Raw genomic sequence first — 18,938 nt, forward strand, 5'->3', positions numbered from 1 at the left:
CAGATCCACCTGCTGCTGACTGATGACCCGTTTGGTCCTTTAGCAACGGCCCTATAGCAACCGTCAACTCTGCTGCTTAAAACTCTTCTTGTTTCTGCTCGGAGCAGAGCTTTGCTCCCCTCTGGGTGTTTTCCCACCTTGTTGTTCGTCATTCTTGCCTCAGTGGACAGAAATGGATCATATCGGTCCACTTCACCTTTTATCGAACTCTTCACCTGTTCTTAATTGGCACCAACCGTTAGCATAGCTAATTAGCATCTGATACCCGAGACAAGACAAACACAGCTCCAAGTTGGCTTCAAAGTTTGTATTTTATCAAGGGAATTATGCAGAGCTGCATCAGAGAGACACTTGTTAAAAAGTTGGTTCATTTTCTGACGTGGAAACAGAAACAACTGAGTCACAGTTCACAGCTGGACAGGTAAGATCCGTATTGCTTTATAATGTTACATTTATACTAAATATGGGCTGTAAAAGTGCATTTGTGCACTTAATGATCATACTTTTTTTCCACACATACAGTAAGAGTTGGTTTTGCCTATATGCACACACACACACTTCTATGTTTATTTATATATATATATATATATATATATATATATATATATATATATATATATATATATATATATTCATACCCTCTCATTAATTAAGGGAAAAAGGACAGCTATCTGTGAAATAGGCTAAAATTGATTAAAGTAAAATTAAATGAAAAAAATTTATGAAAATCATTACATTTTTTTCTAATTCTGGTTCAATAGAAATATTTTTTTAAAACATCAAATAAATATGATAAAATAAGATATGCTGCATCAGTCATAAACTAATATTTAGCTTAACAATCCTTTAATGTTTCCATTCCATTCAGGTGTTTTCTGTTCCTCTCAGACTTCTGTACCCGTTGACAGGTATTTACTGTTAATGACAAAAGTGCTCTAATTTGTCCAAAAGTGATTTGTTTGTTTAGTTATTTTTTTCTTCAACTCAATTAAATGAAAAACAAAACCAGTGTGTTATATCAATAACTTATAATTTAGCAATTTTTTAGTTATTGTTCCATTTTTCAGTCTCCAGTTATTTTATACTGTTGTTAAAAACACACACACACACACACACACACACATGTGTATGTATGTATATATATATATATATATATATATATATATATATATATATATGTATATATGTATGTTTTATCAAAATGATCCAGTCCAGCAACTTCATTTTCCTTTTGTATCTTCCTTTTAAGTTACATCTATATATAGGAGGGTGATTTTAAGGACTTGGAGTCACCCACACCTCCACTGTCTTTTCTGAGATTTGCAGTACTCAACAGTAAATAGCCCGAGACCGCAGAGCACATGCAAACATTAAACATACATGACTGTCACTTTTAATCTAAAACAGCATACATTTTCCCTGGCCTGGAGTTGATCAATAGACAGTTAACAGGGTATTGATTCGTCTTTTAACCCAATCGAGAACTTGCATCATAAGCATAGACTTTGTAAACTCTGGTCTTTCAAATTGTTATGTTCCTTTATGCGCTTTTCAAAGCTAAAATTAAAACTGTTGCTTATTTTCAAAAATTAACCTGACTTTATTTTTATTTCAAAAGCTGCTATAATTTACCTGTAATACTTCCCAACTGGTTGATGAGTAGGAGATGATCATTCACAGGTCATACTTTACCATTAAAGTACTGATAAAGCATCATTAGCTCATTTATTTCTTTTTTAGCTGCTGAAAAACCTGCAAACCATCATGAAATCTCTTCAGACTAGACACAGGGGGTCACCTTAACTTGGAGCCCGCAGGCATTGCCATATAAAGACAAAATGACTTTGATTCCTGTTTCTGAAAGGTTGCATGTCACTTCCTTCCTTGTAGATTTGAATAGATGAGCTGTCGCCCTGCGCCGATTCAGAGCGCTGGCTGTCAAGCACTGAGCAGCAAAGCAGACGGACGGACTGAGGCAGAGAGAGACACGTAACCCTCCACGCCCAGATCAGCCTCCTCACAGCATCTCTCAGGTAAAGAGGGATGAGATCCGGTGGTGTCTGCTGAAAGCATCATGATATCTGCAGGAAGATTTTCTTATTCAGCTGAAAAAGAAGCAGATGAGATGAGGAAATCTGGATGAAATTGTGGCGTATAATAGTTGGAGCGGTTCTGTGTTATTGCATTGGTTACCACACGTCACCATTTTCGTAGTCTGAGTCTTAAAACTTTCTTCGCTGCAGCTCAGTTGCTTCTCTGCTCGTAGAATCCCATCCTGCTTCAACACAACGCATGAACATGCTGTGGCACCATGCGCACATTTACCTCAAATTGTGCAAAACCTGTCGTATATAAGGAAAAGAGAAGAACCGTTAGAAGCAAAAGGAGGCCTGCATATGAGGGAACAAGAAGAAACCACTGCAACAAGCTAAAAAGGAAGTTTGTGGTTAGCTTCACTTCAACTGAAGAAAAAAAAAGTTTCTTTTGGCAGAAATAGCAGCTCAGGACGCAACATATGATTTGTGATGAATATTTTCTGTCAAAAAGGATAAATTGCAACGGTCATGGATTCAGCTGAGGAATCTGGAGCACATGTGGGACATGCTTTTACATCGACATGCTTGCAAGTACTCTCAGCGAGGCCAAGGAAGCCCCGCTGAGAGTACTTGTACTTCAAGTTTTTCCTCTTTGCAGCATGTTTTACATTCGTTCCGTTTAACTTTATACCTCAAATATACAGAACTGCACCAAATTCAGACATGTAGGCATTAAGTCCTGCAGTAAATCTGACAATACAGGATCTCAGGACATTGAAGGCATCATTCTGTTCTGTGGGGGCATTTTAATTTTTTCATTTACTTAAAAACAAAAAAACACTTGTAGGAAAAAGCAAATGTGTGTGTAGAGGTTGTGAAGTGTTCTTTTACAGGTGTTTAGGTTAAAAATGTGATTTACTTGAAGCGTTTTTCCAAACGTCAACAAAACAAAAAGATTAAATCTGGACACTAATGAGGAAATTTGATTCTGATTTAATTATTGTAACAGAAATGTAAATTTTTGCAGAATTATTTGCACATGATTTCCTGTCATCTCAGTTGTGACAGAAGCTCCTAATGACATCATTGTAATGTCTCTTCTTCTTCCTCCTGGTCCTCTTCTTCTTCTTCTTCTGTGGTACTTTAAGGACATAAAGGAGCTCATTAGCGCCCCCTGCTGGCTGTATGTTTACAGCGCAAAACTGAGATGCTCGTAAAACCTTGATATTGCATAAACTGACTGAAAAGTTATGATTTACATCCCAATAAGGCCCGTTGAGGCATCCTCCAGTGTCATGCTGCCTAATTCGTGACTTTAGTTTATCTTGATGTCAAGAAAAGCAGAAAATGTTTACAGTTTAGAAACTGATATAATTTTTTTACATAATGGTGGAAAAAAATGAACACCTTTGCTAAATTATTTGTAAATACTTTTCTGACCCGACTGTTTAGTTACTGGATATTAATTCTAGATGCAGTAGAAGTAGATAAATTGTTTACTCGAGTAGAAATACCCAGTTAATGTATAAACGTGCAGACCCAGCATGAAGAATGATATTTACCCTTTTAAACAGAATAAATCTGAGATTCTACAACATTTTGTTATGAATGTAGCATAGATTTTAGCAAAGGTGCATTTTGCCCTGCAGCAACAGGATCTTAAACATCCTGGGACTATTTTTAATGAGCTTGTGTTTGTGCTGAGGCCAAAGGTTTGAGGTTTATTGAGCTGATTAGCTTTACTGAAGTGTGAAACGTCTCTTTGCTGGAGGGTTGAGCTGGCAGTGATCAGAGCAGTCAAACCAACCTGTGTAATCAGAAATTTGCAGTCCTCCGGGTCACTTCAGATGAATCAGTACTGCTTGCAGAGTAAAATATCTCTCAGTATCTCTAAAATGAGTTTTTAATGTACGGTTCTCTTTAAAATCTCTGACATGTTTTCTTTATTTTGAGCTTTTTCTTGGATTGCATGTGTTTGGAAATGCTAAATTAGCTTTCTTTGATAAGTAGAATTGCATTTTGATTATCAATTATTTAATTATGGTTACACAACATGCAGCTTAATGTCAGGTTGAGTTTGAGCTGCTTTCTGACATCTTCATCATCCTGCCCTCTGAGGATGAGGATGACACTCGCCAGGAGCACAGAGGGAATTTTCAGGGAGGAAGTTAAATGGTGTCTGTGAAGAGTGCTTGCAAACAGGGTTTGATCCTATGAACTTCTGATCATGTAGTTTAAATTCTATTCAGAGTAATGAGTGTGAGTGAGTGGACTTTTCCACACAGTTGGTTTCTGCTGCTGGTTAACTGGAAAACACACCTCTGCTGTGGACCAGTTCTCACAGCGGTGGTTGTTATATAGAAAGTTAGAAATGTTTGAGAAACACAGTAGCATCATAAGAAAATACCTTTTTAAACTGTCAGACTGATGATTAGTTTAGTTGATGATTTTAGTTTGATTTTGATCAACTGGCCGAAACTAGAATATCTGCAGGTCTGAGGGTCTCTAAGTAGATCAAATGAGCAAAAACTCTTCCAGAGTTCCTTCTGTAGCTTTTTCAGATAGATGCCATTTATTCCATTCATCCTTTTCTTGCCGTTTCTCCAGTTCGTGTTTAGACATAATTTCTGGAGACGGAGTGTCGTGAGACTTGATGAAGTGGCAACGAACGCTTTGCAAAGTTAAGTGACTGCAGCAGAAGCAGGCGAGCGCTTAAGAAAGACAGGAAAAGAACGTGCATTCTGCTGCAGCAGCAGGGCAGCAACAAGTTATCTGCACAAATGTCACACCTTTAATAACACACATCTTTTTCCTGTTTAGCTGGCGAGAAGCAAACATTCAGAATGTTTTCAGGATTCCAGTTTGTTTCATTTCTGCTTCTGATCTGCAACAACTTCTCTGTTTCACTTTAGATTTTAGAGATGTGAAGACAAATGTCCCCTACAACACACTGAAATGACCCATGTCTCTCCATATAGACCAGAAATCCAGGAATAAACAACTTAATAAAGAAAAAAAACTTTAAAAATAGTTTACATACATGTATGTCTGTATTATTATTTTTTTAAAAGAATTTAAATTTAAAGAAGTTTTTCTATTTTTAAAAGTTTTTTTTTTCCCTCATAAAGTTGTTTATTCATGGTCTTTATGGAGAGACATGGGTCATTTCAGTGTGTTGTAGAGGGCATATATATATATATATATATTATATATTATATATATATATATATATTATATATTATATATATATATATATATATATATAATGTGTGTGTGTGTGTGTGTGTGTGTGTGTGTGTATGTATATATATATATATATATATATGTGTGTATATATATATGTGTGTATATTTGTAGCTTTGCAGGTTTAGTCTTTCTTTTCGTTTGCATCGTAGTCACTGTCGTTGCACCAAGTTGTGCTGCAGAGAAGAAATGTCCTTTTTATTTTAGCTGAATAATATCTTAGTTTGAGTATAAAAAAAGTTAAATAAACTTTCTGACAGGCAGAGAGAAAGCTGAAGTTTGCTTTTGAGCTTTTTAAGGATGTAATTTGAACACAGAGGACTTCCTGTAAGAGGTCTGAGATCAGTCTGTTTGTCTTCATGCTAAAGAAAACCAGGTCAGGTACAATGCGTCTGGATCTACGCTTGCTGTGAACTCTTCTATCAGAGAAAGCTGCTTGCATCTAAAAGGGAAACGGGATGTGTTGAAACGTCACCGCGTTCATGTGGAGAATCCACGTTTGCATTTAGCTTCAGTAGCTCGAACTGCTGATGCTGAAGTCTTGAAGAATCTGATAACATTTTAGACCATCCATTTTCTAAAAAAAAAAAAAAAAAAAAAAAAAAAGGAAATGAGGGGAAAAAAGAGGAAATTGCAATAAATGAAATAAAAGTTGATACTCAATGAGAAAAAACAAAAACATTACGATTAAGATTTCCAAGAAAAAAAAGGGGACGGCAAACAGAGAAGTTGTCCAGGCCGACCTCCTGTTAATAATGTTTGTGTATAAATGCATTTAGTTTTTTTTGTATCACATATGTCATCATAATGTGAACATAATACCTGCAGAGACAGTAAATAATGTAAATTACAGTTTATCATACATGTTCCTCCTGCAGCACCAAGTCTGTCGCATCATAAACCTGTAGTTGTTTCTGATTCGCTCCATTTCACAGGATTCCTTTTCAGGAATCAACTCCACAGTTTGGAGGTCTGAAACTTGATCTTTGCATTTTTAGATTTATGTGCTAATCACATCTTCACACAAACACACACTCGCCCAGGGCTCGGCCGTTCATCCATAATGAATCTAAAGCGACATTCAGAACCAATAACTGATTTTATGTGCTTACATCAATTATCTAAGATGTTTGGAAAATGTTATTTCTCTTAAATAAAATAAAAAGTTGTAACTAAATCACCATTTACATTTAAACTGTGTGTTTAGTTTCACTTAATTCACAAAATCTGCTCTTCCATTATGAAAACATTTGCAATAGTTAATAAAATAATTGCTAATAAATTGTAATCGAGGTAACCTGTTTAGTTAATAGTGATATTAATTTGGGGTGATATCGCCCAGGTTTCCTGGTCAGGTTTGTTTGAAAAACTAGTTTCTTTTTTTGTCTTATCCAGCATTTCAGCAGGCAGAATGATTTTCTGGAAGCTTTGTTCTGCTGGGAAAATTTACTTTGCCAAGGGAAGCATCATAGATATAATGCTCCCCTTAATCTTCTGGATTCTTATTGTATTTTTCTATTTATTTTGCATAATTTTTTGTATTACAAAGTTTGTACTGCTGGACCAGAGAGGACAGAAAGAATGAGACAGAGAACAACCTACATACATATGCATGTACATGAGCACACATACACACCCGCCTATACACACATATACATACACATCTGAAAAACTGGTTTCAAACTCAGCTGGTTGAATAAAATTGGAGCTCTTGTAGTTACAAACCATTAAACAAGCCACCATTTAAAGGTTACAGCCACATTTCCTCCATGTTGTTCAACATTATGGGATTTATTGTCCATTTAACAGGCGGATTGACTTGTTCTGTCGATGTTTATAGGTGGGTTAGACTGGTTTTATGTGGGTCATGACATAAACCAGTAGTTTGTCCCGTCACCATCAGCTTTCCAGTCTCTGGTGCGAAGAAGATGAATCGCTTATCTAATGGTGTTTCTCAAGCTTTAGTGTCTTCTGAACTGCCAAAAAAGGATGTGTGGACACACACAGACACTCAGTGAATCACCACTCATCTGAAATAAAATGTTCTGCGTGTCATGTGATCATCTCTCTCAGAACTGCTGCAGAACTGCTGGACTCTTCCTCCTCTGCTGAGTTTCCATATCTAAAGAAAGGAAAAAAAGAAAATGAGCTTAATTTACCAGCTGTGATCCATGTTGTCAAGCTCCACAATGAATCTGTGGATGTTCAGGTTCTGTTCAGCGTTGGACGCGGCGGTAACCACAGACTGATAGCATCTGATCTTAAATGATGCAACATAAGGACAGTTTAATGTAAATATAGTCACATGAGAGAGTCTCTTCCCCGTCACAGAGCTGCAGACGATGATGATTCTGTCGCGCTGCTTCCTCCTTCAATGAGCCGAGAAAACCTTGAATATTTCCTAAAATACAGATTCTTCCTCGCCAGATCAATAGCAAACCCGGAGACGGTTCAGAAAGCACATGGTTTTCCCTCATCCTACTTTGGGATGCCAGGTCCTGAGTCTATAAATCAGCATGGGAGACATGATCATGAGCACAGATGGTAATAAATTCTTTCATCAGAGATAGTTTTAGGATCGATATTACACAAGCCAGGCTTCTAGCTGGCATCTTTCTCTCAAGATCTGGCAACCCAAACACTTCTTAGCATCTCATCTGCACATATGACCAGAATATATCCCACTTACTTCTACCTATAATATTGTATCCGCATTATCTCCACACAAAGTTCACAACACTGTAACCATGCCGACCAACTTTGTTTCCCTCCAAATTTGAGTACATTTAGAAATACTTGTAAGACTTACTTGCACAGATAGACAGACGATGGCGGATTAAACCAAACCAGATCAGTGAGTGTCTGTGTTGGGCTGACTTTCACAGACTGACCCCATCCAGGTCAGCCACATATGATCATTAAGTTCAACTCATCCACCCGTTCACAGATTTCAGCAGCATCACAAACTGAACTGGCAACCATAAGGTACATCAGATGGCTCCTTTGTTTACAGGTGTGTGTAGATGGTGCGAAGAGCATCATAGCAGATTAGGATTATAAAGTTTCTTTTCTATACATTTATATGAGTTTGAGTAAAACACAAAACATCAAGTGAAATCCTGCAGCTGCATTTGCTGCAGCAGAACCTTCTGCAGGTCTGCACAAGGATAGACTTTAGTTTCATGGAATAAATGTCCAAGAATTAAAGAAAAGGGTTAAATCTGTCTTCCAGCAGCAAAACATTTATTAAACAGTCACACTAACCATTTATTTTGGCTTTTAGGACTTGAGTTGAAACGACTTATAGAGGAGATGAGTTCTTCAAGTTCGTGCACTAAAACCAAAGTATTCTTTCCTGACAGCATAACGGATTACTGAACCTTTTCAGGTGAAAAATCAAACGCTTGTGCAGCAGGTGTTGGCCTGTGTCAGATCTGGCGTTGGACAGCAGTAATAAAGAGAGAAGCGCTCGTCTGTCGAGCAGGAAGTTGAGCAGAAGCAGGAAGTTTCTGGAGGGCAGAAGTGAGAACTGCGAAGTTTGCGTCACTTTACAGAATCAGGAGGTCTTATTGCTGAGGTTCCTCCTTTTCTGCTCTGCCGATCTCGCTTCCCAGACCGTTTAGAATTTCATTTAATAAGAAATTTAGTTTTTTTTTTTCTTTCTCCTTTTTGTCTCAGTTTCAGGTTCCACTGCTGATTCAAAGCTCCCAACATGGCCGCCACAACCATCTCCCCGGAGGAGCTGGAGGACTTGAGAGAAGCTTTCGCCAAGATCGGTGAGAGAACAGCGGCGTTTCAGTCATTTCCTCTTGTGGCTTTTTATAGAGGAAGGACCAAAGAGGAACTCCTGAACCGACAACTTTAGAAACATGTTGCATATTTTTAAATTTGCACGTTTAAAACATAAAAACTTTCTTCACATAAACAAACTGAAAAGCTGCATTTATGGTTTAAAAAAAGGCAAAATGGGATTTTCTCATTATTCCTGCATTTACACAATAATAAAATATTAATGTGTGTGTACAGCGTGTGTGTTTTTCCATCCACACACACACTGATGACGTGTGATGATTGTTCTCATGACATAAAAGAAGCTCAGAAGACCAGAATATTCCTTTTTCTGAGCTGGAAAAGTTCCCATCGCTCATTTCTTCAAACAAATCCTGAACATCAGAACTTTGTCTGACATGGATTTAACTGTGACAGCGAGTCATCAGCACCTGTCAGTCATCCAGGAGGGAAAGTTGCTCACGCGTCACGAGAACGACAAAACCAAAGCAGTTTTCCCTCCTTGAGTTGGCTCATGAAGAATTAATCCTATAAGTAGAGGTGGTAATTCCTGGTCCAGAAAGTAAAAGTCCAGTCCGTCAGCTGTTCCCACCAGTCACCAAACCAGCTGGATTTAATGAGCAGAGTTTATTTTCCAGGTAAACGAGCCTGTTAGTGAAAACCTGTTCTACATGTACAGGTAGATCCATAAACATGGCAGGACTTTTACTTCCTGGACCAGGAAAGACACGGCAGGAACAAAGAAATGAGCCGAAAATCCCAAAGAGCTTCCGATGACTCTTCACTACTTTTCTCTTTAAGACGATGACATAACAAACTATTTCTTTGGATGACAAACACGATGCCTGCGAGCTTCAGACGAACACACGGTGTTCCATTCAGACCAAGGTTTCATTATTTACACAAGTTGTTTACTGTAAACGTGTCTAACTTGTCATCCAGCAGCAGGTTTGTTACGCTAGCTGACGTCCCACCAGATGTTTTTCTTTGGAAATTCCAACTAGTCCTTGTTTCTGTGACCTCTGACCCCTTCATTCTGTTGTCCAGATGTTAACAACCAAGGACACGTCAGCAAAGATGATCTCAACGACCTCTTCAAAGCCGCCAACCTGGCTCTGCCGGGATACAGAGTGCGTGAGATCGTCCAGGAGCGGACCAAGACCGGCGACCAGCTCAGCTTTGACGACTTCACTCAGGTGAGTTCATGATCACACCGAACCAAGAGCTGAAGGTTTGTCCAAGAGCTTGAACAAACTGTAGGTTTCATCTGTTTGAACCCACTTCCAGATTGTTCAGGGACTGAAGAGCGCAGAGGTCGCAAAGACCTTCCGGAAAGCCATCAATAAGAAGGAGGGGATCTGTAACGTGGCGGGAACTTCAGAGCAGTCCGGGACCCAGCACTCGTACGCAGGTAACAAGAACTTTTTATTTAAACATCAGACGTAGCTTAAAATTATTTTCTATTTCTCTGGTTTTACAAACATCCAGGATTCCTACAGGTTTTTACAAGTTTAAGACCTTTTAGGACAGAATGTAAAGCCCATCCCACGGCCACGACCGCGGTAAAACCTACTCAACTTCTGGTTCGTTGAACATCTTACGGGGTTTTCACATTTAGACACGATTCCAGGGAGGAGGACTTGGTGGGGGGGTTTAGTTTCATCAATGCGTCCACTCAGTTGGGTTGGGTATGGTCGTCAGGACATGGAATACTCAACTGGTTCCTTTGTGCTCAGGATTTTAGAGGGAAAGACTGGGCTGATCTAAAGGGTCCTGGTCAAGGTCGGATTATCCAATGGGCACAGACCCAGGGGCCCACGCCCACTTGGGGCCACGTAGGGAAAACACCAGCAGTTTGGACATAAAACAAAATGTATGTAAAAGCCAGATAGTTCCACCACAGTGTCCAGTGTGTTGCTACTGGTCCCCCTGGCTGAGAGATGTTAGAAATGTCGTTTCACAGTGAATTATTCAGTTTTCACAATGTTGCGGTGGGGAAGGGGGGCCCTGGAACACTCTGGGCCCAGGGGCCTGTGTACATTTAATCCGGCCCTAGTCCTGGCGGTTCCTGTTTGGTAACAGGTAATGGTGGGACTAGTGATGGGTAAGGTGGCGGCAAACAACATGTGATTAAACAGATGTTTACATCAGCAGTGACTGATTGTCACACTGACCTGAAAGTGTAAAAGTGGAACCGCCTGATCACAGAGACACGCGACGGCAACACAGATCCTTCTACAGGTAGATGAAGTCAGAAAAGTTTGGTGACGGTGTTTAACACCTGGAACATCTTCAGGTTGAGAAACTCCAAAGCCTTGATCCTCAACGTTCCTAGTTTGATGTGATTTGACCTACGAATGGGTTCTCCACCCGTGTCACCAGGCTGAGGAAGACCTGTTGTCCAGCCATGTAATGTTCAGTTAGCATTTTCCCGTTTTACTCACCGAATCCAACTCTCAAGTCACTGCCATGTAGCTGTGTTTTACACATAAATAAAGGCTTCATGTGTGCGTTGGGTTAAATGTTCCCCACTCCTTTCTCCCAGCAAAGTCGGGGATAAATGGTTCCTAATTTCAGTATAATGTTGAGGTTGGAACGGGAGGAAGTCCACTACTGTCGCTTTGCAGGTTCCTACACACTTCAACACAGTACAGTGTAGAACTTCACGCCGCCATCATTTCAGAGCTGCCATGTAAAATTTAAGACTAAAGATGTAAATGGAGACTTTTTCAGACCCTTAGAAATAACTTCCAACACAAATCAACATCTGTACTGAACAGCTGTAGAGATAAGTGATCATTTTATTTAGAAAATCCCAGATTTTCTTAAATGAAAACTGTTAAACAGGCTGTAGGAGAAAGAGTTGATCTGTTTTTAGACTGAAGGAAGTAAATGATAAATTATGAAGACAATAACACAGCTGCTGTTTGATCTGACGAGAGATTTCTTCTGCCTGCAGAGGAGGAGAAGGTTGCCTTTGTGAACTGGATCAATAAAGCTCTGGAGAAAGATGCAGACTGCAAACACGTTCTTCCGATGGACCCCGACAGCAACGACCTGTTCACCGCGATGGGAGACGGGATCGTCCTCTGGTACGGTCAAACCACACTTAAACAACCTGTTCCAGGTTTAACAGGACTAAAGAGACTTTTCTCTCTTTCTTCTCTTCTTTTAGCTTTTTATTCACCAAAAAATCCCATTTTAGCCTTGTCTTGCATCACACTCCTGCTCCCAAAGGTAGCTGTGTGTGTTGATGCAGAGGAAACGGGTTAGTTTAGCTGAAAGAATAAAAACACACACACACACACACACACACACACACACACACACACACACACACACACACACACAAGCTCAGTAAAGCCAAACGTTCCAGAAATGGTGGGAAAAAAAAACCCTGTTTCAGTTTAAGTGCAGATCAGATGGAGAGGAGCTGAAGTGTTTAAACTCTGCATCGTCTCTGTCTGCAGTAAAATGATCAACCTTTCCGTCCCCGACACCATCGACGAGAGAACCATCAACAAGAAGAAGCTCACACCCTTCACCATCCAGGTGAAGCAGGAAGTGTCTCCGCAGAATCAGGCTCGTCTTTGCTTTGACAACAAACTAAACGTCCTCCCTTCGGCTCTAACAGGAGAACCTGAACTTGGCTCTGAACTCTGCATCGGCCATCGGATGCCACGTGGTGAACATCGGAGCTGAGGACCTGAAGGAGGGCAGGCAGCACCTGGTCCTGGGTCTGCTGTGGCAGGTCATAAAGATCGGACTGTTTGCTGACATTGAGCTGAGCAGGAATGAAGGTGCGTGTCGTCGTGGATGTGTGGAGAGTTTTTAGTCCAGACCCGTTGTTGGAGGCTTTAAGTTGGAATTAGTTTCAGGCTAGAATCAGATCTGGACCATCTGGTCTCTCAGATTTCCTCCAGTTTGACCAAACATCTGCCGTTTTGGAAATGTCTTTATTTGCGTTGTAGCTGAAGGTTGCAAGCTCTGCCGTTAACGCTGCAGGAAACTACAACACACAGCTTGTAAGTCTGACAACAGGCTGACAGAAAGCAGCAAACTCCACCGGCATAAACCTCCGTAGCTCATTAGTGTGAATAAGACGTGTGTCATATCATCAGCCAGATACTGGCATTAACATGTACAATCACTAATGATTGGTTTTTACTTTGTTAATGACCAAAGTTTATGTAGAATATGTGTAAAATTGTGTGAAACTGTTCAGCTACACCTCCTCTAACTCAATGATAATATATATGAGATGTCACGTATAGTTTTCTTTATATTTTTGTTTGTTTGTTTGATATTGATATCTAAATTAAGAGTTGGACAAAAACAGTATATCTGTATATATAAAAAAAAGAAAAAGCTAATATGGAATATCCTTTGTGTGAATATAAAATGAACTAAAGATAAACTCAGTTTGCAACAAGAAGCAGACAAGATGTTTCCTGCAAAAGATGGAGAAATTTGACAAACTGCAGCCATGAATTTTAATGTTTAGTTCAGCGCAGATGGAGGACGAACATCTCGGTTTATTTATTCTAGTCTGAACACTCGCTGTAAGTTTTGCTAACGATGCATGATGGTGTTGGAGGAACTGGTGATGAAGCTTGTGGGGGGAAGGATTTGGCACTTTTCTGATTGTTTTAAAATAATCCATCCATTTTCTCAACCACTTCGTCCATTTAAGGCCTGCAGAACGTCGCGGTCTATCCCAGTAATCACCGGGAGAGACGGCGAACACCCTGGACAGGTCGCCAGTCCATCAGCGTGGACAGACAGACGTTACATCAGATTAACTCATTTGGGACTAGAATAAATAGTTCTGTATGATGTATCGATCGGTTGTGGAGCGTTGGTTCAGACGTCTACTTGTGATGGACGTATATTGAAGCTTTTTTTTTTTTTTTTTTTTTTTTTGCTCTTTTTTTAAATCAGGTACAATCTGAAGTTTTTTCCACTTCACTGCTGATCAGTAAACTTCTGAGGATCTGGACAGATTAATGCTGGCTTTAGTTTTATATTTACTGTACATCTGGATCAGAGTTGTGTGTGTGTATGAAAGCTTAGAGTCGCAGTGATGAGTTAAGATGTGTGTGTACGTGTGTGTAGCTCTGATCGCTCTGCTGCGTGACGGAGAGAGTCTGGAGGATCTGATGAAGCTTTCCCCCGAGGAGCTGCTGCTGCGCTGGGCCAACTATCACCTGGAGGAGGCCGGCTGCAGCAAGATCAACAACTTCAGCTCCGACATCAAGGTGATCACAAGCACGAGGCTCAATCTGATCCGTTCCTTTATACGTTTTTATGATTATCAAATGTAGGAACGCACATCTATCAGAGCCGTGTGCAGAGACACGAGCCGTTCACATGTTCAATTTCACATGGAAGCAACTTTTAGTTGTTTTGCTTTATAAAAAAAACCAAAACAAGACGTATCTGTAACGGTTGTGCGGGTTGACCTCTCCTCGCAATGTTCATCTATTTTCTTTGCACAAGTTAAAACGTTTTGATTTCTTGTAGATGTTTTGTAAGAAAACTAAATTCAGTTCAGCTGTTTGCTGCCGACCGTCACTGAACAGATAAAGTTCAACAACGATCCGATTATGACAAATCCATCATGTGATCCACATCAGTTTGATTCATATTAAATCAATACGAGATGAAAACGTGGAAGTTGATTTTTTATTTTGACGGGATGTTTGTTCCAGGACTCCAAGGCGTACTACAACATCCTGAACCAGGTGGCGCCCAAAGGAGATGAAGAAGGAATCCCCCCCATCGCCATCGACATGTCGGGAATCAGGGTGAGAAACTTGGTTTCCTGTTTCTAAGGAAAAATGAAGTCTGACAATCCTCCTGCAGCCTTTTAGAAGTGTGTGTGTGTGTGTGTGTGTGTGTGTGTGTGTGTGTGTGTGTGTGTGTGTGTGTGTGTGTGTGTGTGTGTGTGTGTGTGTGTGTGTGTGTGTGTGTGTGTGAGAAAGAGAGAGAGAGAGAGAGCGAGCAGTAACCCTGTGAATAAACTGTTCTTGGTACCAGTTATTTTCTTGACCTGGTCTTCCTGCTGCAGGAGAAGGAGGACCTGAAGCGGGCCGAGTGCATGCTGGACCAGGCCGACCGGCTCAGCTGCAGGCAGTTCGTCATGCCGGCTGACGTCGTCCGTGGCAACCCGAAGCTCAACTTGGCTTTCATTGCTAATCTGTTCAACAAGTATCCGGCTCTGAAGAAACCGGAGAACCAGGACATCGACTGGAGCTCCATCGAAGGTGACTTTAGTTCTTGTTGCATCGTCTGATGTTTGTTACAACGTTTACTCGATCGCTGACGTCTCTGCAGGTGAAACCAGGGAGGAGAGGACCTTCAGGAACTGGATGAACTCGCTGGGGGTCAACCCTCGGGTCAACCACCTCTACGCGTAAGAAAGATCTGAGCTGTTTCTTCATACCAGCGAGGACATGCGGTTCATGTGTGTCTGTGTTACAGAGACATCGACGACGCCCTGGTCATCTTCCAGCTGTACGAGAAGATCAAAGTCCCCGTAGACTGGGACCGCGTCAACAAGCCTCCCTACCCTAAACTCGGCAGCAACATGAAGAAGGTACGAAGTCTGCTGATGTTGTAGTAAAACTGTGACCATGTTGGGATTTACTGGACTGTCCGCCGTTCTGCGTTCCAGCTGGAGAACTGTAACTACGCCGTGGAGCTCGGCAAAAAAGAAGCCAAGTTCTCTCTAGTTGGCATCGCCGGTCAGGACCTGAACGCAGGGAATCGAACCCTCACCCTCGCTCTGCTGTGGCAGCTCATGAGGAGGTAACAGCTCTGCAGGAGATGAATGAAATGTTGGTGATGCTGCAGCAGCAGCAGGGAGGTGAAGATCCAAACGTTGTAACAACAAAATGAACCGAGTTATCGCAGGAGAAACATCCGGTTAACAAAATACACGTTAAATGTAAATATTATGGGATACATGCTAGTCGTCTACCTACAGAGTTCTTATGTCTGAAAGTTTCATTTAATCCTGCAGAAACTTGTCAACCTGACCTGCAGCAAAACTGTAGAGTTCCATGTCCTAAACTAGGGGAGGTCCTGCAAGGGTTAGTAGTTTCCCTGCTGCAACACACCTGACTCACATCAATGGCTAATAAGCAGACTGGTGCAGAGTTTGACATTTAACTGCAGCAGTCTGTTAATGAGCCATTGATGTGAGTCAGGTGTGTTGCAGCAGGGAAACTACGAACAGTTGCAGGACTGTAGTCCTCGAGGACGGGCGTTGCCGACCCCCTGCCGCCTGAACTGAACCGATCCCGACTTGTTTAAGATATTTTTAGTCATGTAGACCAAGTGCATTTATATTCATTATAAAAAAAACACCATCTGAATGTTTTTCAGGCGTGGGAGAAAAGTCTGTAAACTCGTGTTTAAAAGCAAAGTAAAAAATCAGCAACACTTAAGAGTCGCATCATGAGAAAAGCATACGGTCCCAGCTCTAATGATTTATATTTAGCACAAAACTGAAACGTGCGTCGACTTCATTCTAACTTGTATTCATAGAAAAGGTCAAATCCGCCATCTTGTGACCGTTAGTCTGCAAACACCAACCTGAAATGTTTGATGCCACGTTCGCAGGTACACCCTAAACATCCTGGAGGACCTTGGGGATGGACAAAAAGTGACGGATGATACTATCGTGTCCTGGGTGAACGATACGCTCACACAGGCTGGAAAAGGCACCATCTCCAGCTTTAAGGTAACGATATAGAACTTGTAGCTGAGATCGTCTCACGTTTCAGCCTCAGATGGAAAAAAAAAAAAAACTTGTTACGCACATTCCTGGAGCCGTCGCTGCGTCCCAACCATAGACTGGATATGAAAAGATGGACGGAGCCTCCGTGACGTCACCCATAGGTTATGAAGAGCCGAATTGAAGCTCAGTGGGCGGTTCTCTACCATCACCATCTCGCCCAGAAAATACAAATATGGGCAAAGAGGTGGAGCTTAGAGGGGGGCTGTGAGCGTCATGGTGGATAACTGACATCGAGCGAACTCTGAGCTTTCTGTAGCTAAGAGCTAACCGAGCTAACCCCGAGATAACGGGAGCTAACCATCTAACGGAGGTAACCGGGCTAAAGCTAAGTCCCGTTATTAACCCGCTAAAAACCACGGTTCTACGTTCTTCTTACTTGAAGCGGGATATCGGGTACCTGTCAATCAAAAGGACACGCCCCTAAATATGCCGAACTTCAAGATTAAATTACTTTTAAATGGACGAGTTAGAGAAAAATTCACTCCCCCCACAGTTGTCTTGAAGGTAAACCTGACCTATTAAACCTAAAATGGATTTTTGAACCAGCCTGTAAACATGTTTATTTCTGCTGTGAAGTTGGTCTTTTTAAGCTGGGAGTCTATGTGGATTCGCTCTGTTTTGCAGCCCCTAGTGGATGAAGTGCAGCATTATGCACATAGGCTTCACTTTGTACCGCAGGAGGCTTCGTCCTTCTTTCATATACGGTCTAACGCTGTGGGATGTTACAGCCGAGTTTCACTCTATACACGCTCGCAAGCTGCCGTTATGAACGCACACTGTGGCTAATTCAGCTAAGTAGGGGAGGAGGGAAGAGAGAGAAACTGTAACCCGTTAGACTGCGGGGGGGGGAGCTTTGGCAGGAATAGTTTGTTAAAGGTTTTTCCCTCTTTTCCTGAAGGGATTTAGTGCATTTCAGTACTATTTAAACTTTGTATAAGTGCGTGTGTGTTTGTGTGTGTAGGATATGTCCATCAGCAGCAGTATGCCGGTTCTGGACCTGATTGATGCCATCCAGCCCGGATCCATCAGATACGACCTGCTGAAGACAGAAGACCTGACGGAGGAGGAAAAACTCAACAATGCAAAGTACGTACAGATGTCCCGAAACGTAGAACTTCAGCTTGTCTGGATGTTTCAGTGTTTCTAACAAGTATGAAACATTTACTCAGGCACCAGTTTCAGTTCCTGTCAGTACCACTTTGACGCCATTCAGAGCTACTTTGTCGTGTCTGTTCAGGTACGCCATCTCCATGGCCAGGAAGATCGGCGCCCGGGTGTATGCGCTGCCGGAGGACCTGGTGGAGGTCAAACCTAAGATGGTCATGACCGTGTTCGCCTGCCTCATGGCACGTGGCATGAAGAGGGCCTAAAGACCACCAGAGTGGGCCGACAGAACCGGATTAATGGCTGAGGACATCAGCAGTTAATCCAGAGACTCGGGAGTAACGTCTTACATTTTTATACTCAAAGTTTTAAACGTAGAAACAAGATGTGAGGCAGAAATGGACAATTTGGCTGATTAAACTAAGTATGTCTGTCACAGCGACTGGTTTTAACTCAGACTTTGTTCTCTGAAGGCTGCCGGCTTCGTTTCAGGCTCCATCAGATTCTTAGAACCGGTTTTATTTTTCTTTAAACACGGAGCAGCAGAACTGCAGGCTACAAATGAAGGATTTCCTCAGTTTGTCTGCAGACTTGACACGTTTTCTCTTTGGTACACGATGAGAATTTCAGGTAAAATCACTTCTGATGTAAACAATAAATTTTTTGTATTAAAATGTGTCATTATGATGCTAGGAAGAGATCAGCTCGGCATCACTGCACTGACGTCTGCTTTTCTAACCCAACGCTTCATCACCTGACTGACTAATTCAGCTCTGGTGCAGCATCTGGAGCAAGGCGCTCACCCTCTGCTCCTCCAGGGCCACAGGATTCCAGGTTTACAAGCATTTCTGCTCCAACAAACCTGATCTACATTACATGCATCCCACAGCTTAAGTTTTTCCCACAATGATCCATTTGTTTTTAGTCACATATGTTTAAGCAGGGAAACAGCGACAGTCTGC

The 18,938-nt window shown here is 41.3% G+C and overlaps 1 protein-coding gene across 1 annotated transcript; it reads left to right on the forward strand.

The window, feature by feature from the left end:
• The first annotated feature begins 1,937 nt into the window (after positions 1-1,937).
• On the forward strand, positions 1,938-18,696 carry lcp1 (lymphocyte cytosolic protein 1 (L-plastin)). The gene is made up of 16 exons (XM_079254795.1): positions 1,938-2,033; positions 8,958-9,055; positions 10,116-10,264; positions 10,356-10,479; positions 12,028-12,160; positions 12,539-12,620; positions 12,703-12,868; positions 14,184-14,326; positions 14,780-14,875; positions 15,139-15,334; positions 15,405-15,483; positions 15,552-15,666; positions 15,745-15,878; positions 16,695-16,815; positions 17,834-17,958; positions 18,110-18,696. The coding sequence occupies exons 2-16, from the start codon at positions 8,992-8,994 to the stop codon at positions 18,240-18,242; spliced, it is 1,860 nt and encodes a 619-aa protein (XP_079110921.1). The 5' UTR covers positions 1,938-2,033; positions 8,958-8,991; the 3' UTR covers positions 18,243-18,696.
• Positions 18,697-18,938: the final 242 nt, after the last annotated feature.

Source organism: Telmatherina bonti (assembly GCF_933228915.1).
Source record: "Telmatherina bonti genome assembly, chromosome: 15".
Classification (NCBI taxonomy): Eukaryota; Metazoa; Chordata; class Actinopteri; order Atheriniformes; family Telmatherinidae; genus Telmatherina; species Telmatherina bonti.

What these genes read in the sequence shown, in the direction of transcription:
- lcp1 (XM_079254795.1), top strand. Translation starts at nt 8,992, where the DNA reads ATGGCCGCCACAACCATCTCCCCGGAGGAGCTGGAGGACTTGAGAGAA. An exon ending in AGAAGCTTTCGCCAAGATCG is followed by an intron (nt 9,056 to 10,115) that starts GTGAGAGAACAG and finishes TCTGTTGTCCAG; the next exon opens with ATGTTAACAACCAAGGACAC. An exon ending in ACTTCAGCTCCGACATCAAG is followed by an intron (nt 14,327 to 14,779) that starts GTGATCACAAGC and finishes TGTTTGTTCCAG; the next exon opens with GACTCCAAGGCGTACTACAA.